This window comes from Elaeis guineensis, chromosome 5 (assembly GCF_000442705.2).
Source record: "Elaeis guineensis isolate ETL-2024a chromosome 5, EG11, whole genome shotgun sequence".
NCBI lineage: Eukaryota > Viridiplantae > Streptophyta > Magnoliopsida > Arecales > Arecaceae > Elaeis > Elaeis guineensis.
In genome coordinates, this window is record NC_025997.2 from 131206989 (window position 1) to 131234988 (window position 28000).

The 28000-nt window shown below is 38.5% G+C and overlaps 2 protein-coding genes across 2 annotated transcripts; both read left to right on the top strand.

The window, feature by feature from the left end:
• Positions 1–1190: 1190 nt before the first annotated feature.
• On the top strand, positions 1191–3945 carry LOC105046330 (uncharacterized). The gene is made up of 5 exons (XM_010924888.4): positions 1191–1889; positions 1987–2310; positions 2401–2710; positions 3023–3130; positions 3220–3945. Exons 1-5 carry the CDS (start codon positions 1584–1586, stop codon positions 3333–3335), a joined length of 1164 nt encoding a protein of 387 aa, XP_010923190.1. The 5' UTR covers positions 1191–1583; the 3' UTR covers positions 3336–3945.
• Positions 3946–10933: 6988 nt separating this feature from the next.
• Positions 10934–27994, top strand: LOC105046329 (peptidyl-prolyl cis-trans isomerase PASTICCINO1). The gene is made up of 20 exons (XM_010924887.4): positions 10934–11143; positions 11539–11623; positions 12010–12079; positions 13625–13722; positions 14443–14565; positions 15062–15094; positions 15283–15341; positions 19185–19266; positions 20003–20161; positions 20461–20518; positions 21487–21635; positions 21860–21957; positions 22035–22104; positions 22827–22886; positions 24161–24217; positions 25910–25978; positions 26214–26291; positions 27106–27207; positions 27348–27419; positions 27492–27994. The coding sequence occupies exons 1-20, from the start codon at positions 11070–11072 to the stop codon at positions 27777–27779; spliced, it is 1884 nt and encodes a 627-aa protein (XP_010923189.1). The 5' UTR covers positions 10934–11069; the 3' UTR covers positions 27780–27994.
• The last annotated feature ends 6 nt before the right edge of the window (positions 27995–28000 follow it).

The following is a 28000-nucleotide window of genomic DNA, read 5'->3' on the forward strand; positions in this document are numbered from 1 at the left end:
GGATGGATGATTAAACCGGATTTAATGGCACGGAGTGGCGTCCGGGAGACTGGGAGCGACAGCTGCCGTTAAGTTGCCGACAGAAAGCGACGGTCGTCGACACAGACGGAGGAAAGCGGACGTTTTTTGCGTCTTACGGGAGAGCGATCAGCTAGTGGTCTTGGCACTTGGCAGCGTCGGTGGGGAACCGGATGCCGGAGACCCAGGCGGAGGGCATCTTTGGTCTCCGGCGTCCGGTTCCCAGGCGGCGCTGCCAAGGGCGGCGTTTTTTTTTTTTTTTTTGCTTTTTAATGAAGAACGGCGACCTAACGGAGGAAGGCGGACGTACCAGCTTCTCCACAACCGCCACAGCAGCACCGCCATGGATTCAGATTTCGATTTTCGTGAACGAGTACAACGGTGAGTTCACCCGGGGATGAGATTTTGCGGACAATCCGTTGCAACGGAACGGGGCCTTCCGGAATCCTAGGATTCTGGTGGGTATGGTACTGTGTTTAATTAATTGGAGTTCAGTGGTGAGACATGTCCACCTGTCATGCACGACATTCCGTACCGACGTGGCGGTTTCAGATCTTTTTCGCGCCGGAAACCGGATTCTAATTTCCCCCCTACACGTCAATGACGTGTCTGGGCCTTTTTATACGAACAAATAATAATGGCCTTTTTATACGAACAGATCTTTTTATTTGTAGTGATATATTTTCCACTCCCAGTTTGTTGATCTAACTGCTGATTAACGAATTAATTAGAGAAGAATGGACGGTAGTTTAAGCAACCGGAGGAGAAAATAGCAAGCCAGTGGCATCTTTTGTCGTTGGCTGGTTAATTTTTCAGCTCTTTCTGGACACGGACCTCTTATCAAAATTTAAAATCTTTATTAGTAGTTGAAATCATTTCACGTTTTTTATTGTAAATTATTATAGTGGAAAGACGATCTCGTCCTTGCCATCATGATTTATGACGCTCAAGAACAAAGGGCAGATACGTCAAGTTGCCAAAGCGTATATAATTATTAAGAATTAACAAAGGGAAGGAGGTAGGGTTGCGTGGAAACGCGACGGATGGCAGATAGCAGAGGGAGCGGAAATAGGTGCTTGCTAGGGTTTCGCTTTTCTACCTTTCCTCTTTTTTTGGTTTCTTAACCCATAATAATTCGCCATATTCTCTTTATAACAGGGAACACTTAGCCCACTACTCAAATTGCTACCGTCGATCGACATCCCTTCTCCGCTTCACCTCGCTCTCTCTCTCTCTCTCTCTCTCTAAGTCTGTCCTATTCCTCTCTCTCTCTCATCTCATCTTCCACAAGAAAGAGGGACAAACCATCTTGCTTTCTTCGCTCCTCTCTCTCTCTCGGCGCCCTCCTTTGTCGAGGGGCCCCAGCGAGTGGAAGCCAGAGGAGCAACCCCGTCCGTCCCTCCCTCCCTCCCTCCCAAGTGTGTGCTATTATTATTTCTTCTCTAACCAGCAAAATCCCAACTGGAGTCATGTCCACCTTCTCCTTTCCCTCCTATTTTTAGCATCTTCCCCTCGACCACCTTCACACCCCCACCAACACCAACGGCATCTTCTGTTCCCCCGATATGGCGAAAAATCTGGAGGACCCGGCGTTCTGGCTTCCATCCGACTTCCTCTGCGACGATTTCTTCCTCGATGGAGGAGGGAAGAACCGTAGCGGGGCGGAAGCAGCCGGGGTAGGCGATGTTTGCTTTAATGGCGAGCTTCCATACGGGTTCGGTTCCAATCCACCTTCGCCAGTGGAGTCAGTGACCGGAACCGAAAGCGATGAAGAAGACTACATGGCCGGACTCACTCAAAAGATGGCTCACTGCTTTCTCAAGGACGACGACAAGGTGTCCTGTGCTCTCCCTGGTGGCGACAACGCTAAGGTATTCTTTTCCAAGGCACAGCTTTTGAGGATTGTTGGCTTTTTGCTGGTTGATACTGTTTCTTGTTTTACTGATCTATGGGGTTCTTTGTGAGAAGATGCGGATGATGCTCGGCTCTCCTCAATCGACGCTGAGCGCGTGGTCCGCCTCCGGCAAGGGGAGGCCGACCGGCCCTTCGCTGGTTTCCTCCCCACCATCATCTCCGATGGAGCAGCACGAGGAAGATCCCTGGGATGTTCTTTACGAAGCCGCAGGACAGGTGATGCGGCTGAGGTTAAACGAACAGATCATTCAGGGTCGCGGTCTGCTTGGGCCGCCTAGGAAACCTTCTCCGCCGATTCCCGCCCCTTCCCAGAACCCCCACAAAACCGGCTATTATCATGCTGCAGTGCTCACCAAGCAGCAGTTGCAGGCGGCTCAGGTAGTTCTCTCTCTCTTTACCGTAATTATGTAGTTGTTTATTACGGATGAGCACTTCTAATTTTTTTCAGTTCTTGTGGTTTTTCTGCAGTTTTATCATCTGAAGCAGCAGCAATTAATGAAGCAACAGCTTTCAGCCGCATGGGGGAGGCAGGGCAGAGCGAGGGTCGGCGGCGGCGGTGGCGGTGGGGGTTATTCCATCGAAGGGCGGTGCGGAGGCCGATCGATGGGTCTGCCGCCGCCTCTCCAGAAGCAGCAGCAGCAGCAGCAGCAACCCCAACCGGGGTCTGGGATGAGAGCTGTTTTCCTCAACGCACCGGGTGCCAGAAGGGAATCTGCTGGCACCGGTGTGTTTCTGCCCCGGAGGGTCGGAACTCCAACCGAGTCCCTCAAGAAGCCAGGTAATAATCCTCACATTCTCCTTGTTTTAATGAAAAAACTTTCTCGCAGCTTTTTTTGTAGAGCTTTTGATTATTATGCTCTAGGTTACCCAGAGGGAATCCTCGTTGCCTCCAGTTTTCCTAGACTTCTGTTTTATGGGATATCAATTGTGTTATCTTGTATCATGATTTTGTTTTATCTGGCCGCAAGTATCGCATGTCTTCGTTGTGGTCCATTTACTTTTTCTGGTAGGGGTTTATTCCAATTTAACCACGACACCTTTTATTTACTTTTTTTTTTTTTTTTTTTTTTGCATCGGTCATTATGATCAGCTTGCTCGACTGTGCTTTTGCCGGCTAGAGTCGTTCAGGCTCTTAACTTGATCCCGGAGGAATTGGGAGCCCAGCAACGGTATCCTGGTGGATTTGTTCTTGACCACGGCAAGCCCTCTTTTCTTTGCTTCAAATCTTGTTGTGTAGCTAATGTGGGGGCTATAGTATTTGTTAAAAGTTGTATGTTTTGGTAACAGATGCACTGGTTGGGCGGACCAACAACGCGCTGTCCCAACCGAAACGGAGCCTCCATCACCAACCATCGGCCGTTGCAAGCCATGACATCCTCCTACCCCAAGAATGGACTTACTAACTCTTCTCCACTGACCTCTCTTGCTGCTTACTGGTAGCGTGTAGTCTCCCGGCAGGTATAGGTTAGGATTTCAACTTATAGTTGGATTTTAAAAAATGAAAAAAAAAGAAGATTAGCAGCAGAAATAGTAGCCGTTAGTTGTGGTAGACCTTGCATTATGTTATATTGGATTTTGGGAAGGAGGACGTGCTTGGATGGACGAGATTGCGTCTTGGTTTGCTGCGGTGCGGGGGAATACAAGTACCGCAGGAAGGTGGAAATAAGTCAGCAGTTTTTTGATGTTTTGGAAGAAAAATTATGAAGTGGGTACTTATATCGAATAAGATAATTTCTTCTATGTTTACTCGCGAAGGCCACCTATTTCTATCTTTTGCAGCCTTTTGACTTTACAAGTAAAGACCGAGCTTTTGGGCTTGAGTAATAATAAGCAATAGGGGTTTGGTTGGTTGCCTGCAGTATATTTTCTCTCCTGTAATTTTTGTTTGAGGGATGGAAGTTGCGAGGACATATGAGCAAGTTAGGGTGGCATCTTTAGCAACAATATCTGTAGCATGCTTTATTAAACTATAATGTATTAAAGAATATGGTTTAGTGCAAGTTTTATTTTTTAGTGGGCTCTGGTTTTCTTTGTTCCTTCGTGTGGTACCGTGATGTTGGAGATTTTGCTCCACTCTCTTGCTCCTGTGTGTTGATGTATAACTTCGTTAATGACCGGTCATCTACCCGACATGCAATCTGTAGCGTCGAGGACGACTGGCTTGGTTGCTTATTTTGTACGTGTGGACTCCCCTTTATTTTTATTTCGAATTTTGAATTAATTTAACTTTTCCGTCCGTTTCCGTCGGAGGGCTATGTCACTGTTCCGGTCATTTGGGTTCATTGGTTGACTGTCTACACATGTGACTATCACATGTCTATGGTACGTCAAAATTAAAAAGGATTCTCATCTCCACGGCACTTTCCGTGGTGGTGTTGTTTCCGGCCGCCTTTGTCCCGCTGCTCTGCTTTTGTGCGGTCTCACGTCCTCCGTTCGCTAACTTTCTCGACGTCGTGGCCGAGTGTTGCACCGGATGTTGCCATGTCGGTCTCGAGCTCGCGCGTGCATTAGATCAGGAGGACGGGCAACCTCACAATGGATCTGCGTGGGAGGCCACAATTCCGATCAAGTTTAATTGGATTTGTCTGATTATTGGTTTAAATTTTGCATGATCAAATTACATATATTCCAATTCAATAAAGGATGTGCGGTAGCAAGTGAAAAGGGTAAAGTATGGCCCACGAGAAATGATAAAATTTTATTTTTGTTTGGTTGAAGTTTTCAATCGATAGAGGTTAAAATAAGGTCTTCCTATTTGAATATAATTCTAATGTTTTATGAGAGGTTTTTATAGGATATGAATTTTGAGCATTTATATGGGATGAGAATTGAAATTTTTTTTTTTCTAAAATATCTTTTTATATTAGCAAAAAAATCTATAGTTGAAATGTACATTCTTCTAGGACTATTTATGATAAAAAATATACTTAAATATCATAATTTTTTATATATAAACAATGATAATGTATAGTATATAATAATTTTTTTATATTAAAAATATAATAAATATTTTTTATAATTTTTTAAGAAAATTAGATGTTTAACCGAATATTAGTCAATTTGTAATGAAGTATATTTCCATAGTTGGCTATATATATTCGAAATTATTTTTTCAAACATCATGTTTACTGGAATTAGCTTCTTAGGAATAATATTTTAGGGAAAAAATTTGTTTCCTACAAAACCAAATGAGTCCAAGGAGATGACGAAAAGACTAGAAAAAATAGTTTTTGAAATCTTATATCATCCAACATGCAGATGAAGTGTTGTAGCTTATTCTGAGTCATTTTGTCTTAGTATCCATCCAAGATCTACCCGAGCTCTCTCATCTTGAGTGGTGTCTCCCTATTTTATGCTGGAACACTCCTACTATGTCCGGAATTGAAGATTGCCATGATGACCCTCAGCAGTTATGTCATATCCCAATGTAGTTAGGTCACAATTCTGAACAATTACAGCACAATCATTAGGAGATTCCAGTTGTCATGGCTACATATTTGGCCCAAAATCATTTTAAAAGAAGGCTGATGACAACGACGACAATACTCAGACTTATTCATCTTTCTCCTCCCACACTATCATCAAAACTCTTTATCTTAAGCATTAAAGGGCTTCTTTGAAGTCAACTCCGATAACCTTTCTGACCTATTACAGTTTTGCATATCAAAGGAGGCACTATATTTTAGTAATTTGAAAATTGACTACGACAATATTGGTAATCAAACTGCAGGTGAGGTTGAAGCAATGGTAGTACTGATTTAGATCTTGGCAAGTGTGGTTGGCCATCTTGGTGATGGCGGGGCAAAGGATGTTTTTGGCACTGGTGGTGGATGGCCATATAGGTGAGTTGGTGATGTGAGCTTTTTGGCTAGAATAGGGCAAACATGAAAGAGGTGCCGATACCCACGATGATGGCAAAGGGGATGGGAGAAGATTTTTTTTTAAAAAATTATATTTTGATATTGCTATATATAGTAGAGCTTTTTATGATAAAATTTTTACTCAGTGTTTTAACAAAGAGTTATTTGCTATTTAATAATTATGTATTTTTTTAAAGTATTATGGTATATAATGTGGTCAATTGTCTAATTATTTCTACGATAAAATCCTATTATTGTAAAATATTTTTAATTTATAAGTTATTTTTATGATACTTGTTTAAATAATATAATGAATAATAAACTTATGTATTATTTATAAATATTATTATATTTTTATAATATTACAATGCTATAATAGTACTACTATAATATAGTAATAATAGCACCGATAATAATATTATATTATATTATATTATGATTGTATTTGTACTATTGGAAGTTGCTATTTTAAAGTATTATTAACATATAAATTATTTTTGCTTCAATATGAATAATACCTTAATTATTAATACAATTATTTTTTTATCATAATAGTAAATTGGATGGTTCTTAATTCTACTAGTGATATAATTATCTGACTTTATTTTGTTCTTTTTTTCCTATTGTTCATCAATTTCTAAGCAAGTAGAAATAAGTAGAGCCACCTAATCATCATGATGTTGAAAATGAAGATCTTTAATTGCATGATTATGATAGTAAAGTTACCAACTTAAATGGTGACAGCAATGAAAAGTATTTAATTTTTTTAAAAAGTTTTCTCTGTTGGGATTCAAGGTTGGGACCTTTGGGTGAAAGACAATTTCCCCATCAATCTAAAGTAGAGATTTTATCCAAAAAATTCAAATTAGAGCTTTTCTTGATAAATTTTTTTTCAGCTTTTGAAAGGATTAGAGAGTTGACATAGAATTTGTATCAAATATCAGAGGGGATTTCAAACCATCGAAGTGGTGTTTCTGGGCATCCAAAAGTAACATCAAGCGTAGCCTAATTTTCCTTCACTTCAACCATATTATACCACAATAATAATTTGGTCATTTCATAAGCATAGGACAAAAGACTGGGAGGAAAACGCTGACTCAAATTAAAAATTAAGTGCTTACCAAAAAATTTAAAATTAAGTCTCGTTTAATCAAAATTTTTAATGAAGAAAGGACGTATGCATAAATTGCCGAAAGCCGAAGTGTCAAATTGTAATTTATAATCCTTTCTCTCTTTTTTGACCTTTTTGTAAAGTTGTGGCCAGGAGCGGCTGCCCGTGTAGTAGCCGAGGTACGTGTCGCTCCCTTTTCCACTGTCTTTTTATTTATGCGTACATTCTTTTCCCTTCTGGGACTCGAGGTTCCTGCTTGACCTAGTCAAACCTCTGCTTTTAAAGTAGTGTGGTAAAGGCCACCGAAAGTTATAAAATAATATTAATCATTTTTTCAGAAAAAATCTGTCAGTGATCGTGGAATCGAGTAGAGTAGGGGAGAAGACTTCCATAGGAGGAGGTAAGTTGACGGGGCGAAGCAAAGTTGTTTTGTTTTATGGCGGTATTCACGCGTCCGCATGTGCGGACTGCACGTTCTACCATCTGTGGGTCTGGTGAGGTCTAAAAATGGGTAGTCCAGCGTCTCGAGATCCGTGATGGATGCCTCAGATGGCCCTACCATGTGCGTGACACGTTGCTGTTACTGCCAAGAAAATTACCGGCGGTTGCCATCGTCATGTGATGGTTGTCTGTGGGCCATCTGATCAAGTAGATCCGGCGCGCTGATGGGTTACTCGATGTTGGACCGGTTGGTGGGGCGGTGGATGGTCGACATCTCTAGGACTTCTGGTTACGGGACGGGCCTATCCACCTGGTTAGGTGATCACCTGTGCTCTGGTTTGATGGCTGCCCAACAGCTCTTTTGTTCTTATTATATTGCTTTTTCTTTTTTTTTGATCCACTTTTTTTACAAAGTTACATTATTAGGCTATATATTGATGTATATATTATTGTAATTGTGATAGAAGATACAGAGATTCTCTATCTTTATCTAGATGCTTGCATGAGCTTGTTTCCAAACTCTCACTTTTTTTTGTTTCCACATTGAGATTGACAGAGAATGTTAAGCATTTTTATCATTGTTATATAGCACAACCCTAGTATGATTGATCTTCTTTTTTGATATACTTTTCTTATATTGGCGTACTGCCATATATTGATGTATACATTGTGGCATTTGTGATGCAAGATATAAAGATCCTCTCTCTTCACAATCCGGATCATCAGACCACAGCACGAATCTTTGTGCGGTGCTCTTCATGGTTAAGCTCACCATGGGTTCACGAGGGTGGATTGATAGTCTACGGAAAAATAATCTGCTACCCGGGTACAATTTACGAGAACCAATTTTTTCGTTTGATGGAAACCAAAAGTGATGTGCAAGCTGTCTTCTGGCTAACAATTTCGTTGGACGACTGCATGAAAACGAGTTTTGGAGATGCTTTGTAGAAGCGGTATGGAAGAGTAATGGAAATTTTTTTTTTTTTTTTTTCAAGTTTGGGAGTGGGAACCACTGTTTGGGTTTCTAGACGTACGGGCGGAGCGCGCTGGCTTGTCCGGTTGTTCGCGCGCATTGGCTCTGGACTTTAAAATGCTGAAACAGTGGGACCAGCTCTGTCCGGGGATCATGCGGTCCTTCCCTTTGTCCCACCTATCTTGGTGATAACGGTATAATCTAATAATTCCGTGTAATGGCGGTTACAATAATGTATTATATCGCTAAATGATCATTTCAAACAGCTTATGTATATGTTTTAGTTAACAGATTTTGAAATCATAGTTATTGATGTACGTATCAACTCGGATTTTAATATCTGATTCTAAAATGTCGATCAAGATCTCGAAAACAATGGTTCTTCCTAAATTTTTCATCTTCTGTATTGACTAATAAAATGAAGTCTGATGAAGTCTTTAACTCAGCTTTTTTGAAAACATTGAATCTAACCATTGGGTAAGGTTAGCTGCGATCGGAAACATGGTTGGAATGCAATATGTTGTGAATATTCTACATGACAAGGTGAAGGCAAATAGGAACAGATTGGCTCGAGCTTCACCCTTGCCTAACGTCAGGCCCTGCCTGTAAGGTATTGTTTATCCCAGCATTATCATTAGTATGGAATTGTTAGCCATTCAATTGCTCAAACCTACAAATAGACTTGATTATTTTTTGAAGCACTTCCTCCAGGTCCGCTGTGCATACGCACCCGGTTGGCCAGACCTGTTCCATAATCCGTTTCCATCCCGCCTAGTCCTGTTCTTGGGCCAGAAAGATTGCTCGGCCTGCTCAGTGTGAAGTCTTTCGTACATGTCTGGATCTGAATTGTAAGCCCAGCAGACCAAGCCGTATCTGACATATAAGCCCACCATGTTAAACGGCCTGCACTTGGATTTGGATCTTAAAATCCAGGAAACCGGCCCAATACCATCCCAGCCTGGATTTTACTATATATGTTTGCCATTGCCCAGCCCACAGGTCATCTGGCTTAGACTTTTAAATAACAAGTGGCCATGTCAGCAGCAGCACCTCCCTCATTTCTCCATCTCCCAGCCCAAAGCTTGGTCTTGTATCTCTCTTTATGCAGTGCCTCTCTTGACTAAGCTGGCGGGATGTCCAATCATTTGCTCCGAGATTATTAACTAGTAGCGCCCTAGTTCGTGCTACTAATGGCGCGGAGCAATTTTACAGGCCTGTAAAGAAATCATTACACCGAGGGCCTGCTGGGTTTGTCGGCCTGTAAAGAAATCATTACACCGAGGGCCTGCTGGGTTTGTCGGCCTGTAAAGAAATCATTACACCGAGGCTAAGGTTGAAAATGGGCTCGAGCCGGCCGCTTCGGGCCAGGCCGCTTGTAGGTCAGGCTTTGAGCTAGGCCCGAATAAAATCGGATCGAATTTAGGCTCAGAAAAAGAACTCATTTCATTTTCGAGCAGAGCTCGGGCCTACCATTGGCCCGGCCCAGACCCGGCCCGAGCCCGAGCTTGACTGCAAGCCCAACATTCAAGCTCAAGCCTGAGCTTTAATTAATCCCCGTTCATTTTTCGTCGCCCCTCCCAGATCCTGATTTGCTACGAGGTCATCAGCATCGATCAAGGGCTCGGCGTCGCTCATGGTATCGATGAGTCTGTGGCCGTCACCATCCTCGGTGACCTCTTCCACTCAGCCCAAATTTAGGCCCGAGCTCCCAAACTACTTCGAGCAACTAGGGATGGGTCCTGGGGAGAATCGGTGGCAGCAGCGGCCCGGGGAGGGGAGGAAATGATGCAAGGAGGGGCGATGAGGCCGCCGCAGCCGAAAGAAAAAGAAAGGATGAAGCTTAGGGAGCAGCATCGGCGGGTGATCACTGTGAAGATCCTATCCGAACTCCGACGGCATGGGAACTACAATCTCTGGGCACGGACGGACATCAATGAGGTCATCGTCGCTCTCGCGTGGGAGGCGAGTTGGATGGTGCTTCCCGACGGCACCACCTTCCCCTCCCGCTCCTCCGCCTCCTCTTCTCCTTAGGTTTCCACTCTCTTCCTCCTTTTTAGTCTATCCATCTCATCTCCCTCACCTTCACCACCTACGGCTCCCTCAAAACCCTAGACGACACCCTAGACGACACCGATCCCTAGCTTGCCGCCGCCTCTGTCTCACCCACCACGGTCATCAACGCCTGAGATCTCATGGATGACCTCGATGCCTCCCCTCCCCTATCTCTACCTCCAAAAAGCCCTACCTCAGGGTTTTTGTATGCCATTCATGATTTGGAAGTCCTACGAGTCCCATTTATCAACATAGGCTTTGGATTCTCTGGAACCTGTGTTGTAGCCTTATGGTTTCTTTACTGTTTGCGACTTAGAGCTCCATTTTTGCAATTGGATGCGGGCCGATCCGATTGGGCTTGGGCTGTTCTCGGGCCTGGGCTCGAATCTGTATTTTTCAAACAAAATCGGATCTAAATCCGACCTAAAGCCCAAAAAATTATTTCGGACCAGGCTCTGGCTGAGATAGGGCCCGCCCCAGCCCGGCCCGGTTCCAGCCCTAACCGAGGCCCACCGCCGCGTGTCCCCTACATTTGTACCGTTCATCGAGATTCAAGAACAGGCGCCTTGGAATCGCCGTGGGAGGGAGGTCTTCGGTGGACGCCGACCAGACGACTGAAAGAACTAGGGTTTTCAACTGCTACCTTCGTTCTTGAGAATTTGGGACTTCTGGTCGAAATTTCGCCGGAGGAAGAGGCGAGATGGCCATGGACGAAGCTGAGGGGCAGCGAGAATTCGGACCAAAAAAGCAGAAATCCGAGGAAGCTGAGAGGAGGTACACCTTCCCATGCTCTATCCTTGAAGCTGTAGGCTTAATGGAGCTTTTGTTCATCTTCTTCTAATTCTAGTTCCATAACAATAGAGCCACGTTTCTTCGCATCCGATTTTATTTCTTGTGTAGAAAGATTGAGGCTGCTTACTTACGGGACTTGATTGCTCAGTATTTGTCGCCTTGTTTTAAATATGGTTATTTATTGTTTTGTTTCTTTTTCTTTTTTTTTTTGTGAATTTTTAAAGGGAAGCTGCTGTTCAAATTTTTTTGAGCTCACCTTCTCTATTTACGTACCAGCCTGAAATCTATTTTTATTATAGTTGTTGTGAAGCAATATTTTTCATTTATGAGCGTCAAATTATTGAAGTAACTGATTGCCGCTAACTTCTGCTCTTTAGGAGAAAGAAAATGACTCCTGGAAGTTTGATGAAAGCAATTATCAGATCGGGAGAGGGTTCAGAGAAGCCTGCAGATGGAGATCGGGTAGAAATTCTTATCCACTTGCTACTACAATGATGCGTTAGCGCCATATAATTTTATTGATCGTCTGGAGAATCGGTCTGCTTTGATCTTAGATAATGATGAAATAATGCTTTGATCTTTGTTTTCCAGTGGACAGTTCACATTTTTTGCTTCATTTGTTTGTTTATATTTCACTGGGTAGAGTTTCTTTACAAATTTTATCACTTCATATTGTGACCTCTGTTGTTGGAGTTTACAATATCATAAGTATAATAATAATAATTATGTGGCTATTGTAGGTCGTTTAGACATCTTTTAGTATGACTTCATCATAATTGGCTAATGTTTTGCCTTTTCTGAGTCGACTTAACAACATGCTTAGATATGCCTCTCAATTTTTGATGCAGGTCATATACCATTGCACTATTCGAACATTGGATGGTGTTATTGTTAACTCTACAAGATCAGAACATGGAGGTAAGCTTGCATTTATGTCACAGAGTCTGATGTAATCACAGATATCGAGAGAGTCGGACTACACACTTTATATGAACTCCTTGAAAGGAGTTAACGTTTCAGAATTAATGGTAGAATATCTGAATTCGATATCCAGACCGTTGAACATGATCTATGCTAGAAAAAATACCTAGAAATCAAGATTCAGGTATTTTGGTTGTCTCTCTAACATAATCATCAAGTAGATGTCAAAATGGATAATTTTAATAGCATGATATTGTGTTTTATCATATATGAATCATCTAAACCTAGTGAATTTAAAGTCTACCATGCATAGAACGTGATCCTAGATTTTCATTTTATGTCTCCTATCATGTATTTACCACACAAGTGGAACTAATACCATTTATTTTTGTACCAGTTTTATACCTAGATTGCAGAATATTAAAAATATATAAATTTTGGTTTCTAAGCATTATTTCATTTTCAATGGTTTGGATCTTCAATTGGAATTCTCTTTTATTGATTCTAAAACCTTCAACTCCATTTACAAAGGAGTTAATGTAAAGTGCATAATCCATCTTCTATTGAAATATTTCTGTTATCTTGCTTTCCTCCAAAAAAGTACGTGTATATTTTAATTTGGACTACGCCTTAAGTTGCTCCTAGCTTAATGAGAAAGAGTATTTGAATGCTTGGTCGTCATCTTCCAATGTGGAACCTTTTATTTCTTACACAAATTTTGACTTGAAAAAGAGCTGACACTCCTTTTTTTTTTTTTTTTGTATGTTCTAGCTAAATACATCCTGCTTCTTGATATGTTTGGGTGCATATTTAGAAGCAGTATACAAAACATTTGTATTGAACCTATTTGACATGCTTAATGTTGTTTATCTTCAGGCACAATAACACATTACCAATTACTTATGAAATCTGGATCTGCCTTGCTTAGACTAGACATCTGGTGGCAAATGATGTAGTTTTTGGTCAGTGGTGTCATGATGAAGATTCATTTCGTCAGAAATTTGTAAAATGACACGAAGTCATTCTTGTGCAATAAGATTTTGATGCTCACCCTTGAGAAACGAATCGTGATGTTTGTTGCTATGCCCTTGTTTCTGTACCTACTTTCATGAAGACCCATTAATATTATAGTTAAAGTAACTTTAAGTCACAGAATGCGTGCTTACATGTGTTCTTTTAGAAATTATTCCATATTTACTTTAATGAGGACCTGTAAGTACAGATATGATATTTAGGCCTCTAAATGTGTGTTCACCTCTGTTGATTTGCAGTAACACCCCCCCCCTCCCCCCTTCTCCGCCCCCCCCAAAAAAAATTTTTTTTGACAGCCACTCAATGTAGGCAAAATTTCGGGATTATTGACATTTATGCAACATGTTGACACATTGAACATGATTTTTCTTTAGAATGCTTTTGCAGAAAGTGTTACATTTTTTTTTCTTATATAACATACAGTCGTTGCCTCTAGCATTTGATGCATGTCTTCTTTTTCCTACAAAAGGGTAACAACAGATTTCTTGGGCTAACTATTTGATGTAATAGGTAAGGGCAGTCCTATCAGACATATCCTGGGGAAGAGCAAGATGATTCTAGGACTTTCTGAAGGCATTCCCACTATGCTGAAGGGCGAGGTGGCAATGGTATTTTTCTTTAAGCTGTCTAAACTATTTGACAAATGTATGCGACGCATAACTGCTTATGTGGGTTCGCAAAGGTGTAATCAAGGATAGCGTTTTGTAGTCTTTAATGATTAAGTTGTTTCTTTATGAAAAATGAATTTTGGTGACTGCCATACATAAGCTGTACCATATTAAGTAATTTCCTTGTGACTCTCTGGGTCTTCCATTATGAACTTTGAGGAAGTATTCATTTTCTACTCATGTCATATGTCCGCCAAGCACCACAACTTGTTTAAATAGAACACTTCTATTAAATCATCTAAAGAAACCAAAAGCATTACCTGGTGTGTTGTATTGGTCTGATGGGCAGCTGTCATGAAGCAAGTGTTTGTTTGCATGATGGAGATAGGATCAAAACTTTGAGAGTAATTATTAGTGCAGATTATGATTAATTCACAAATGCTTATTTATTTAGCACATATATCTCAACAAATTAATTGTTCTCAAATCTTGTATTTTGCTAAGTTAGTTTATTCAAGAACAAAGGTTTGATTGTAGTATATCATGCATGTTACTTGATGCAGAGGCTTCATATAACAATTGAATCATTTTGCTATTAATAGCTAAACAGCAAGTTGTCCTCAAAAAGTGAAATTGTTTTTGCAAATGTTTAGGATGTGCTGTCATTCTTTCTGGTCGAAAATTTTCTTTTCTTTTCACTCTAATAGTCTATATTTTCAGTTCAAGATGAAACCTGAGTTACACTTTGCTGAGGATGATTGTCCAGTTCCAGCTCCAGAGGCTGTCCCTAAAGATGATGAACTTCATTTTGAGATTGAGATGCTAGATTTCTGCAAAGTCAAGGTAGTAATGATTTGGGATCTGGTTAAATGGAAGTTTTCTTCTTACTACCAACCTACTCATTTTATAATATTGTTACCTTTTTATTTGAAATTCTCTCAAGATTTGTGAGATTTAATGCAGGTGTACTTCCATTTCTTTTCATAATCAATTTTCACTTGTTTGTCAGTTTGTACCACTACATGTATTTATACATAACATTGCTCTTTTTAATACCAATATAAATGACTTAATTTATCTCTTAAAGAACATCTTTATTTTTAGTGGCATTTTTTTCAGAGTATTTTGCTTGCATTTATTCCATTATTTTAATCTTTCAGAACTTGGTCCACATCTCTCTTTCCACTTGAGTCACTTTAAGCAAATCATGGATTCCTGGCACATTGTTGTAGTGGTTACTTTGTTGATTGTATCTGAGTTTCTTGAAGCCAGTGACTTGCTAACATCTTTTTTTTTTTTTTTTAAGAAACTCAAAAGATCACTTTTCTTCTCTTTGTAGGTTATCAGTGAGGATTTGGGAGTCTTGAAAAAGGTACTTATTTTACATGCATTGTGCTTATTCATTTGTTAGCAGTAGTTTTCCAGGTATCCACGGGTCCGATATGTACCTTACTTAACAAGTCTATGCAGATCAATATTGCCAAAAACATGAACATAATGCATTTGCTTGATCTTTTTTTTGGTTATGTCACATGTTACCATCTTTCTGTTTGTGGTCAGATAATTGATGAAGGACAGGGATGGGAATCTCCAAGAGAACCGTATGAAGTAAAAGCTAGGTGAATGTCTTTTCTTTTTGCATAGGCTAAATGTTTACAACTTATCTGGTGAATGTTTGAAAGTTGACGTGAATCATCTTTATGATGCATGCATGGCATGTTTTGTTTACCTATTATAATTGTTGCTGGCTCCACCAGGGGCAGCAATCTTAGGCCGTTGAATGCATAAGCAATCCATATTGTTACTAAATTTGATTGTTGTTGGCAAACAACATTCTTTTTAGTGTTGGTTTCAAGCACTGACTCAATTGTAATAGTGAACATAGAACTTAAAAGTTTAAATAACATACATATCAATAAGAGCACTATGTGGTAACAGGAGCAAATGCTTGTGCAAGCTAGCTGGCTTTTCGAACTTTTAGTTAAGGGCTTCCTATTTGGAATGTTCATTGACCAAGTTGTCCTTGTTGAGGAGTCGTGCTTACATTGGCCATGCTGTCACCTGATGTTGTATTGATGCCGCCACTCACTGTACCACCAATTCTGGCTTGGCACCAGCGAGATCTAGCTAAGGTAAGGAACTTCGTGTTGCGGCTGCTCCACTCTGCTGCGGTCTCTTGAATTGAACTTCGTTGCCTTCCTGCGTGCGAAGCGAATGGGTGCTATGCCGTGGGTCAGTTTCAGGGTGGGGGCGGTCATATTGTAGCTCTAAGGTTTAGCTGCAAATCTTTCCCATTAATGATGGCTACTTTGCCAAAGCTATTTGTTGTTTCAAGGGCTGAAACAAGCCGGATATTATCCAAGTGTATCTATTTTCATATTTAGATTCGGATAGGTATTGTTGTGGTCATGGGTCAAGGGGTTGGATAGCTTGGATGGTTGGCTTATGCCTCCACATCCGCATACATGAGGTATTATTCATTTTAGCCTCTGGCACTGTCGCATAGGGTCTCACGGTTTTGTCTTTTAAAAGACACCTTACATAGGAGAGAGTTTCAATTCATATAAGCCATACTTCTTTTTGATTCATAACGGATGTGGGACTAAAGATGTCCTCACCTATACCACAACATAGCCCCCCAGTCAAGAGGGAGTATGTGTGTGGGGGCAAGAGGCATCCCACATACGGCGCCAATGTTGCGATCATGGGTCAAGGGGTCGGATAGCTCGGATGGTTAGGTTATGCCTCCGTGCCCGCATACGTGAGGTATTGTCTGCTTTGGCCTCTGGTGCTGTTGCACGGGGCCTCACAGTTGTCCTTTAAAATGCGCCTCATATAGGAGAGAAGGTTCCAATCCATATAAGCTATACTCTCTCTTGGCTCGTAATCGTTGTGGGACTAATGATGCCCCCACCTATACTACAACAGGTATGTTTGAGTTTGATAAGATCTGGATCCGGATTTGGATACCCATTCATGAATTTTGTTGGATATGGAACCATATGTAGATTTTGAAAATTTTCAGATTTGGATTCGGATATATGGACAAAAAAATCTTAAAATACTGCTATTATGAGGAAATGAACCATTGTCCTTAGACACCAACCAACCAGCTGCTAAGCCAACATTCATTGCAGCTTTTTGTTGACATTTTGTTATACTTCTTTAAAACTTATTCACATTATAAAAATAACATTTTTCCATATGCTATTTATTAGTTCTTTTTATAAAAAAATCAATCCTTTTCACTATGATGAAATCAAATATTTCAATATTTTCCTTATGATATTTTCAGTTTTTTATTGTTTAAAATATTTAAAAATATCGATACATATAACATATTCTTACATCTAAACAATTTTTTTACAAATTTTCTTACATCTAAATATAATTTTTTTTGCAAGTTTTTTTTTATAAAATAGATGATTCTTGATATTTTTTATGTTATATTTTTATTTCAAAATTAATTTTTAATATATTTTTAATATAAATCTAGTTGGATCGATGATTTAGGCTTTTGTCCAGGTCAGTATTTTTGCAAGTTCAATAACTGAAATTCAGACTCTTACCTAGTTGGCTGTGTATCATGTGCAATCTTGACATTGGATTCCTTATCCATCCTTTATGATTATGTTGTTTATGTTGGTTTTCATTATTGAAGTCTGCTCAAAATCAGATTTATATCCGACTTGTTTTTGTACATAAACAGAGAAAATATGGATATAACTAATATCCAATTTGTATTCATATATGTTTAGAACAAATATGGATATGTTTAATATCTGATTTACATTTTATATCTGTTTGGAACAAATATGGATACTAATCTCGATATCCATCAAATATATGGATTTATATTCGTATTTGCTGAAAAATGTGGATACAGATATGGATATGCTAGTAGCCAATCCATATCCCGTCAGTTTTCAGCCCTAGTTGTTTCCTTGAATATCTTCCCCTATTTTAAGGTTAAGAAAGATGGTTGCTGGTATTTTTTTTCTCTTTAACATAATATATTGACTAAAATGCTTTCATTTTACCTGCTGGGTTGTTTCAAAATCTTCTTGAGGTTGTGTCTACAGACACTGCATTTTGCAGAGTTAACAAATTATCCTGTTGAACAGGCTAAGTTGTAAATGGATGCTTTCTTGATATGACGAAATGCAAATTTCATGCAAAAATGAAGCAGAAGCGGTTTTATGTTTTAGTTATATGTGATTAATGCTGATATCAAGACTAAAAGCAACATACTTTAGTATGCTGCTTTTGCATAAATTGAAATAACATAAATTAAAAGAAAAAACTTAGCAGGATTCTTCCTAGTCTGTTTGTGTGTGTGTGTGTGTATTGAACATGCTAAATTGTGAATGGTTGCTGTCTTGATATGACAAAATGCAAATTTCATGCAAAAATGAAGCAGAAGAGGTTTTATGCTTTAGTTATATCAGATTAATGCTGATATGAAGACTAAAATCAACATACTGTTTTATGCTAATTTACATAAATTGAAATAACATAAATTAAAAGAAAAAACTTAGCAGGATCCTTCTTAGTCGGTGTCCGCATGCATGCAGGTGGGTGGGTGGGTGTATATGCGCAGGCACGCACATGTGGGCGTGTGGCATGCGTGTGTGCATGTATGATTACACATATAGGTAGGGTTATAGCATAAATAAGGTGCATTGTAATGTTATGTGTGTGTGTGTGTGTGTGTGTAAATCTGCATGGATCTTCTTGTAGGAAAATAAAAAGTTATGGACACTTTTTCCATCGGTTTGGATTTGAAAAAAATATAAAAGAAGCAAGGCCATTAATGTGAATGGGATGGAAAAAAATATAAAAAAAAGCCATGCCATTAATATGGATTGGATGGAAAAAATATAAAAAAGCTAGGCCATTAATGTGGATAGGATGGAAAAAATATGAAAAAGCTAGGCCATTAATGTGCATGGGAAAGAAGTCCATGCATGCCAAGATTTGGGATTCAAGTTTGTGTTTATACTAAGGTGTTTTTGTTTATTCCGTAGAGTTTATATTTATTCTGGAGCATTTCTATTTATTCTATTTCTGTTTATTTTGGACTCGATTGTATTTATTCTGAGATGATTTGTGTTTATTATAAAAGGGTTTATGTTTATTGCATCCTAACTTTGTGTTTACCCTGTATAATTTGTATTTATTGTGCGAAGATGGAAAGTGGCCTGCCCCATCTGATAATCATTTTTGTCTATTAGAAATTAACTGAATAAGGGGAATGCTAGAATTGTATAGGCTGTAAAGAATGGCAATGCAGGACACTCATAAATTCATGATCCTCATGATATGTTTGTTATCTTGCAAAACCTTTATATTCGCTTTGACTTTGGATTTTATAAGTTAAATTATGAAAGTCAAGACTTTTAAACCATAGAATATCTTTGTCATAAAGAGTCCATTTAGACATAATACATTTGTCATTTCAGGGTTACTGCAAAGACAATTGGTGGGAAATTGATTTTGCCATCTACACCAGAGCCATATTGCTTTACTTTGGGTAAATCTGAGGTTGGTAAACTACTCGTCTCTGTAGTTAAATTCTTGTTTCCTTCATCTGAAGAGATGATAGGATGGAGTGTGATGATTTAGGATCCATGGTTACCAATATCATAGGCAGCTAATTACTGGGTGTTGCTGGAACTGTATTTGACATGGATGAGCTGGATGAGATGCTTTTGAAAGTGGAAGTGGTATTTGACCATCTTAGCTTGATCCTGTTTACAATTCCTCTAGCTAAGCTTGATGACAAGCTGTGCTGGACTGATTTAGAAATCTGAATATGTAGCTTACAGAATGTTATTGGGATTTTTTTATTGGGTGCGAAGTAGGGACATCAACAGGCAGAGTCAGGCCTAGGCCTGATTATAGCCTGAATTTGAAAGCTCAGGCCTGAGTCTGTCTCTGCCTGAGGGTCCTAGCCCCAAGCCTGACCTGGCTGTGGGTACTTTTTGAGTCAGACTTGGCCCAAGTTGGGCTCCTATTCATTTCCAACCCGATATCTCAGCCTCAGCTCAGGCTAGAAAATTTCAACTTTTCAAAAAGGGACGGGAATTGGACTAAAATTCTCAGCCTGGGCCTTTTTTTTCCTTTTTTTTTTTGCTGGCCTGGCTGTCAGATTGCTTGGTCCAGCCCAACCCAATGACAGCCCCTAGGGGAATGTTGTCTATTTGCATTTGAAGAAGTTAACCTTTACATATTGAATTTTTGATATGATTTTTATTGATTTTTCTTTTTTATAGTGTAGGTACCTAAAGGGCTTGAGATGGGGATTGGCACTATGGCACGTGGAGAAAAGGCAGTGATTTTTGTTAGCAGTGACTACTTGACACAATCTCCTCTAATGCCAAACATAGAAGGTCTTGAAGAGGTGCAATTTGAAATCGAGCTTGTCCACTTTATTCAGGTACTTTGTCCTTGTTGTGAACCTGAAAAGCTTTTAATTGTAGTTGTTCTTTATTTTCAGTCAAATTATAGTTTCTCTGAAAGCAAAATTCTTTTACAAGTAGGGTTTTTATGATTTTGATTTTAAAATGTAGCTGATTTTTCAGATATCAGGTGATTTCTCTCAAGTTTCAAAATACGTGCAATCCAGTTAATGGGCTTTACTGATTTGTTTTTAATAATTATTTCATTTAGGTATCCTTTGGTGTCATCATGTTTCAAAAGATTTTTCTTCTAATATTTTATATTTAAGACTACCAGGTGAGAGACATGCTTGGTGATGGCCGACTTATAAAGCGCCGCATTGTTGATGGACGAGGTTGTAACTTCGCAACATGATTCTTATATGATTATTGCATTATGCAGCTCTAAGATGTTAGCTGCAAACTTTATCTCTTTACCACTTCTATATATGAAATCATTGACTGGTTACTAGACCAAAAATGTTATGCTTGCATGCCCAAACTCGTACAATTGCTTGATGTTAGGATGCACTCGATGAGATGATATTACAACTTTCTTTCCTGCTATATTATTATCGATAGGGTCATAGATTTACTTGCTTCCTAGCAGAGTGACTGTGGTTTGAATCCTATGTAAAGCAGCATGTATGTTCTTCATGCAACAAATTATTATTGATAGGATCATAGATTTACTTGCTTCCTAACAGAGGACTGTTGTTTAAATCCCGTTTAAGGCCACATATATATTCTTCCCCCTTTTTTTCAACTGCAATAACCCATGCCGATCCACATACATGAGATTCAAAGCAGTACTTGAAGTAAAATGTGTACCCATTACTGATGACCTGTCCAAGTAACACAGATTTTAATCTGGTCTTTTGTAAAATCTATTAGAGGGCTGTGTAAGTGATCCCTTCTTTCTAATGACTTGCATATTCCTATAGAACTGCTGTTATATCTGCTGCCTCTATGGGATGTTCCCCTCTAGTTGATACACCAGCATGTGGTTCACGACATTGCTGCCAAAAATATCTATCCATTAGCAAAGTTATTAATGCTTATAGTTGATCATGGTTATCCTGCAGTTTTGTTTTATCTTTTCCACATCCGATACAGAATTTCACACTGTATGTAGCTAATGTTCAATCCATAAGGCATGGGATCCTAGTTTAGATAGCAAAAGAATTTTCCATTAAATCTAGGATGATGTATATTGATATTATCATAGCAATCAACAATATCATGTTATAGCTTTTCGGCTTCTTTGGAGATGTTTTTACTTTCTCCAGTATTTGTCTAAGTACTTTATTCTTGAAACAATTAGGTGAATTTCCCATGGACTGTCCTCTTCATGATAGCTTACTAAAGGTGCATTACAAGGGAATGCTTCTTAATGAAGAGAAGACGGTGTTTTATGATACAAGAGTGGATAATGATGGCGAGCCTTTGGTATTCAGTTCTGGAGAAGGGCTTGTAAGTGCTATATCTCTGATCCCTTGCTTTATGAGATAACTTTAAAGTTGTATTTTGAGGATCCTAGTTTGAGATGCAACTAGATTAAAAAGCAGGTTGCCTATCTTTTCCCCTAAAAAAATAGCATTGTCTTTAAGTTTTCAGATGCTTTCATTGGTGGCTAATCTGTTTATTAATTCAACTTTGTTTTGCTGTAACATACTTTCATTTCCAACTGATTTTAGGTGCCCGAAGGATTTGAAATGTGTGTTCGTTTAATGCTTCCTGGAGAGATTTCTCTTGTCACTTGCCCGCCAGATTATGCATACGATAAGTTTACAAGGTCAATTTTCTAAACCAAATGGCTATCTTGGTTTCTGAACAAAACACTTGAAAATACTAATGAGATTTCATGAACAGGCCTTCTAATGTTCCTGAAGGAGCTTGTGTTCGGTGGGAAATTGAGCTACTTGGCTTTGAAATGCCTAAGGTAATGTAGCTTCTTAAGTGCCCCAAACATCTGGACTCTTATGTCTTGGGGTCCTTCCTACTGTTTTGCTAAAAAATAAAGGGATTCTTGTGAATTTTGAATTGATTGTTCCAAGTTGCTTGGAAGCTCTAATATGTGCTTTGATCATCTCATGGTTTGTTAATTTCACAGAAAATAGGCAGACCTTGCTTTTTAACCTATCAGAAACCTGCTTCTTTACTGCTTTAATGTTTAGGAAGTTTGATTTGTTGTTTTGTTTGTGCATACTGGAAAATTCCAAAGGTTTATGTGAATATTTGGAGAGCATGATATTATTTTGTGATTACATCGACTGTATCCTTGCCCTAGCTTGAATTTTTTGTGAGATTTGAGTATAATATACTGGACTTGTAAAGGCTTTTATGATATGTAAGAAGGCTAATGGAAGGAAATTGCAAAATCCACTAAGAAATACTAATGAGTTTCAAAAATTGATAGTGTGTGTTGCTGACTTTTTTTTTTTTTTTTTTTAAAAATGCCATATCTTTTCTGAAGCTGAAGATGACAACTTATATTTATTTCACATGACATGTTAAACAAGTTAATAAGCATAAGAAGTTATTAATACATTAAGTTTGTCAGTATATTACATTTACTTGATAGATTAATTATACATCATTTTATCTTGAAATTCTTGTTTATATAATCTCCTTTGCACATGCACTGATGAGCTCTGATTGCAGGACTGGACTGGGTTAACCTTCCAAGAAATAATGGAGGAAGTAGAAAAAATAAAAAACACGGTATGGAACCAAACTACAATGGTTCTTTTTGGTTCTATTTTATGTTTCTTATGGGTTGATCCAGTTATTTATCCTTCCACATTTGAGCCGGTAGCTACAAAGAACTGATAGTGTTAGTATCTTGGCAAATACGTATATTGTTGAAGTATGCTGCCTTGTTAGAATTCTAGGAACATCTAAAATAGTAAAATTTCTTTTTTTGACTGAAAAATAGTAAAATTTCAGTATGAATAAACAAGCTGCGTGCAGATACATGTTGGTTACCAAGAGGATGCATGAGGTATTTGCATGGTAGTAGGCATTTGCATGTGGGATACATTAAGGGAGTAAAAAAGGGAAGAAGGGTTGGGGGCGGGGGTGTGGGTGGGGGGAACAAAGGTATTTGCATGGTAGCAGGCATGCGGGATACATGTAAGGAGGCATGGATGACTTCGATCCCCTATGCTTTTATTTTCCTTCTATTATTTATGGATTGTGATAAACACACTCCTACTCAGCTAGTGCACCGCTATTGTTTCTTTCCCTTAACATAGAAATGAAGTAAGTGGGGTGTATTTATCAAAAAGAGCATCTTCATAGAAACTGCTGGTTAGCTCAAGGCCTCATGAGCCTCAAAGAGAGGTGCCTCGGGCAGTTTGTTCATAATAGTAGAGAGGTAGTTCAAAGATCATTAATGCGCTATTTCTAGGAATGTCTGTTGTCTGTTTTGCTCTGATTCTGAACCATGTGAGACTACTGTACATTTAGGGCCTGTTTGGATGTTTCTGAATCCCTAGTCAATGGATATTATCTGCAGGTCGGATAATTTCTGATAAATAAAGTATGATATGGGACAAAGTTCCAAGGATCCTCGTTGTAGTTTAAACTGTCCTTGCTTTTTAGCAATAGTAGAATGTGTTTCATTTGTGATTTATGTAATCCTTTGAAAACCAGGATTACCAATCACCGGAGTGCCCTGATAACTCCAATCTCATTATTGGTTGTCTCTGAACAGAACCACCCTCTAAATACTAGTCATCCATGGATAATTATGACCACCAGCCAAGAAGGGCCATAGGCATTCCGTGTTACTGGAGCATATCAATGTTTTCTTTAAGACTATTGGCTTATCTACTTTTATGTTTGTGATTTGTCTTGCATTGACATGGGAATGTTCTACTCCATAATTATGTATATGACATGAAAATAAATCTCATCTGTCAAAGTAGTGATAATTGTAACTTAGTTTTGAATTCACAGTAATGATGACTCTAAAGTATGTTCTTTTCTTTCAGGGGAACAGACTATTCAAAGAAGGAAAGTTTGAACTTGCAAAGGCAAAGTATGATAAGGTAGAATTTCTTTCACAGATGTTACACTTACCTAACTGTTCTTAAATTCACTTATTTGGTACAAATCATAGTGAACTTGTTGAAATAGAGGTGGAAATTCTAAACAAGAAACTTGAAAGAAATGTCAGATAAATTAAGTGATGTTTTGAACTAGTTCTTCAAGTTATTTTTTTTTAAAGAAATAAAAGCATAACCAGTACAGGACATCTTTGTCAAGACAACTTGTAGTACTAACAACAGAAAGATGTAGGAAAGTAAACAACAAAACAGAAACATTTTGGATCGGCCAGCTGCTTCAAACCACTTAACACATGAATTAGACCTGCATCACTGTGCCCGGTACACTGCTCCAAATCTCAGTTCAGAGGAAACAGTCAAGGAGAGTTGTATAACACATGGAGAAATTTTCACTGGCTGATTGTGATGAGGTTTAAAATCTTCATCGCTTACCAAATTATTTGATGCATCAATGCATGTAATAATTGCATCAATTGACTGTGCTATCTTGTTTCTGAGTTTCCATCTTTTCTTCACATTTACCCTATATTTCCTTGAAAGGTAGAATTGTTGTAACCAGAGGAAGTGTAGTACACTGCTCATAAAAAAGGTTAGGATTAAATTCGGCTATAAAATAGTAGTTTGGCCTTATTTGTGTTTGCTTTGCTTTCACAACACTATAAGTTCATTAATGATCTTGGAAATAGTTAAAAATAATTTGAGAAGATCTTTTTACGGTGATTTTGATAGATACCTTGTTCAGTGAGAGATAAGTTCTCTTAAAGTGGGTGTGAATTTGAAGTATTTTCCCTGTTTCAAGCCAAATTTTTGATTGGAGATTATGACTGTAGGAGCTTCAAACAATCATTGCATCACCAACAATTCAAAAATCAGATAGGCTAGATTTTGTTCGGGAGAATGCTTGATTGCTGTTGCTGGAGAGCAAGATGGGACGAAGATTTATTGGAGAAGGAAGATGTTGGGTTTGAGAAAATTCAGCTCAGAGAAGTTTGAGCAGGTTAGGGAAATTTAGTGCTTTATTCAGGTTTGAGGCTAAAGGTAAATTAAGTGGTCCAGAAGAATCTTGTAGTGGTAAATTGTAGTCTCTCGGTGGCTGTGAATTTTTGTTCCCTCTGGTGGTTCATGGGTCATCCAATTCCCCATATACTACTGACTTGGTAAGGGTTGTGGAAGGCATGCTTCCTGATTATTCTGGGACCTATTTGACAAAGTACGATGCATCGTTCCTGCTGTTAGGGATACATGTATGCACTTTGTATTTTTTTTGTGGGAATTGTTCATTTTATTTCCACAAATACCTTTTTCCCCCTTCTTATGTACTGATTGTTTTCTTGTGTGGGCCCCTGACAACATCAATTACCAAAGCCACATAATTCCCAACCCAAATAAAAAAGAAGATACCTCTTCGACGCCCTTCTGCCACTATGAACTCAAGGGAAAAATTCGAATTGTGCTAATATGTAGAAATAAGAACTGTTCAATATTCAAAATTTTGACCCTGGGGCCTAGGCATTATTCTTTTCAAGCTGTTCTGGTTGACAAGTTTCTTATGCAGACGTCGTTTCTTAGATAGCATCATAGTGTAATATTCTAAAATTACTAATTTATCCCGATAAGTTTTGTGTTTTTCTTTTTAATTTTTCACTTAACGATAGGTTCTTTTATTTATCACAGGTGCTTCGAGAATATAATCATGTAAATCCACAAGATGACGAAGAAGGAAAAATCTTTTTGAATTCAAGAGTAAGATGATCCCTGTATATCCATGCAAAATTCTTCTTTATTATCTAACATGATAGAATGGGCGAGTGGAAGTAATTCTTTATCCCGGCTTCAATCAGCTAAACTCTCTGATTATCAACTGAAGGCAGAAATCTTCTAAATAATCTGGCGTAGGCTTATCAGAAAGTGTTGAACTATATAGTATCATTTCTTTCTGATGTGTTTTGAGCAGATTTCCTCTTCTTGATCCTTGCAGAATTCGTTACATTTAAATGTGGCTGCCTGCTACCAGAAAATGGGTGAATACAGAAGATCAATTGAGACATGCAATAAGGTACAGTGCATCTTAATTACAGCTCATATCCTAGTTAGATAATGTGAACAAAACCTGAGCAAGAAGATTTCCATGAGAATGAAGTAAGAAATGCTTTTTAATTATTGGTAATGTGTCTTCTGTTTATCTGTTGATATACCCTTACATTTAGCTGAATGAAATTTACAATGGTTTTGCCCATCCTAACATGAAAAAGAGGAGGAAAAAGTCAGATACAACTGATGCTGATAAATTTTATTGGTAGTCAGATTTATAATATTCATCAATAGGGCTAGGGTTAGGATCATCTATTCTAAAATTAAGGCGGAACTCTTTGTGAGTTGTTGGATCAGGATACCTGTCTAACAATGCAGGCACATTTAATCATTTTCTGTATGTACTTGTGATTTTGACCGTCAAGTCATAATATGATGTAAGAGAGAATCTATAATTGACATTAAACCTTGATAAATCTACTGTTGACATTAAAAGCTTTGATGATATGCTGGTGTGTTCCTTTTATGCTTGACTGTAAAAATCTGTGGTTGTGGTATACTGGTTTTGTTGATACTAATTCTTGGATTTTAAGCTGGTTTGATATCTGTTGATTCTCTCTTTTTGTTCTTCATATGCATATTCTTTCCATTATTGCATTTGTCCATTTATTTGGTCATTAACTTGTGTAACTTCCATGTTCTGTTTTATTCTGAGTTCATATGTTGGCATGTCCATTATCAATGGTCTTGTGACTGGTTATTCAAATTGAGATGATTTTGCTCAAAAGTCATAGTGCAGAATCATAATAGGAGCTTTTGTGTTCCTTTTTGGAGGGCAGGTTTTAGATGTAAACCCTGCACATGTCAAAGGTTTATATCGCCGTGGCACGGCCTACATGTTAGGTGGAGATTTCGACGAGGCAAAGAAAGATTTTGAAATGGTTTGCTTTGATCCTTATTCTGTCATTTTTTTAAAAATTTTTTTAACCATAGCCATTTACTTGCTTAGCATATTGTATCATTAACTACTCTAAGTAGTTGCAAATAAGATTCAAGTGTGCAACCTTTTTATTGTCTTCAGATGATGACAGTGGACAAATCGTCAGAAGCTGATGCTGCAGCTGCCCTCCTTAAACTAAAGCAAAAGGAGCAGGTGAGAAGCGACAATTAGATAAGCAATCATCTTTATGTTTAAATTATCTTACGAGTATGTTTTTAAATCCAGGAATTTGGGAAGAAGTCTAGGAAACAGTTCAAAGGACTATTTGACAAGAAGCCAGGGGAAATTGCTGAAGTCATAGAGGATATGGGAGATGGAAAGAATCCAGATGAGATAGAACATAAAGATGAGGCAGCAGACTCACAAGGAGAACGTAGTTTGAGTGGGAATTCAAATCCGGATAAAGCAGAGCGTGTTCATGAAGCTGATCAAGTAGGATTGCTGGGTCGCCTATGGCCAGTTGGTAGAAGATTCTTCACTGCTTTAGGACTCAACAAATGTACCATCTTGTGAGACTCTTGGACTGCGTAAATGCTCCGTATTATGAGATGAAATCAAGGACCAAAGTATCAAAATTTGAATAATTAAACCAGCTGTGACCTGGCTTGCCCAGTTTTACCTTTATGGAGATGTGTATATTGATGCTTGATTAATATCGCAAGCAACATATTTTAGCCCAAATGGATATCAGACATCTATTCAAGCAAATAGTGCTTACCTTTTTCCCATACGAA

Bases quoted from the DNA above. Each gene is read 5' to 3' on its own strand.
- LOC105046329 (XM_010924887.4), top strand. From the start codon at position 11,070: ATGGCCATGGACGAAGCTGAGGGGCAGCGAGAATTCGGACCAAAAAAG. The intron at 14,566-15,061 runs GTAGTAATGATT...TTCTCTTTGTAG, and splicing joins TAGATTTCTGCAAAGTCAAG to GTTATCAGTGAGGATTTGGG. The intron at 22,887-24,160 runs GTATGGAACCAA...CTTTTCTTTCAG, and splicing joins TAGAAAAAATAAAAAACACG to GGGAACAGACTATTCAAAGA.
- LOC105046330 (XM_010924888.4), top strand. From the start codon at position 1,584: ATGGCGAAAAATCTGGAGGACCCGGCGTTCTGGCTTCCATCCGACTTC. The intron at 1,890-1,986 runs GTATTCTTTTCC...CTTTGTGAGAAG, and splicing joins CTGGTGGCGACAACGCTAAG to ATGCGGATGATGCTCGGCTC. The intron at 2,711-3,022 runs GTAATAATCCTC...CATTATGATCAG, and splicing joins CGAGTCCCTCAAGAAGCCAG to CTTGCTCGACTGTGCTTTTG.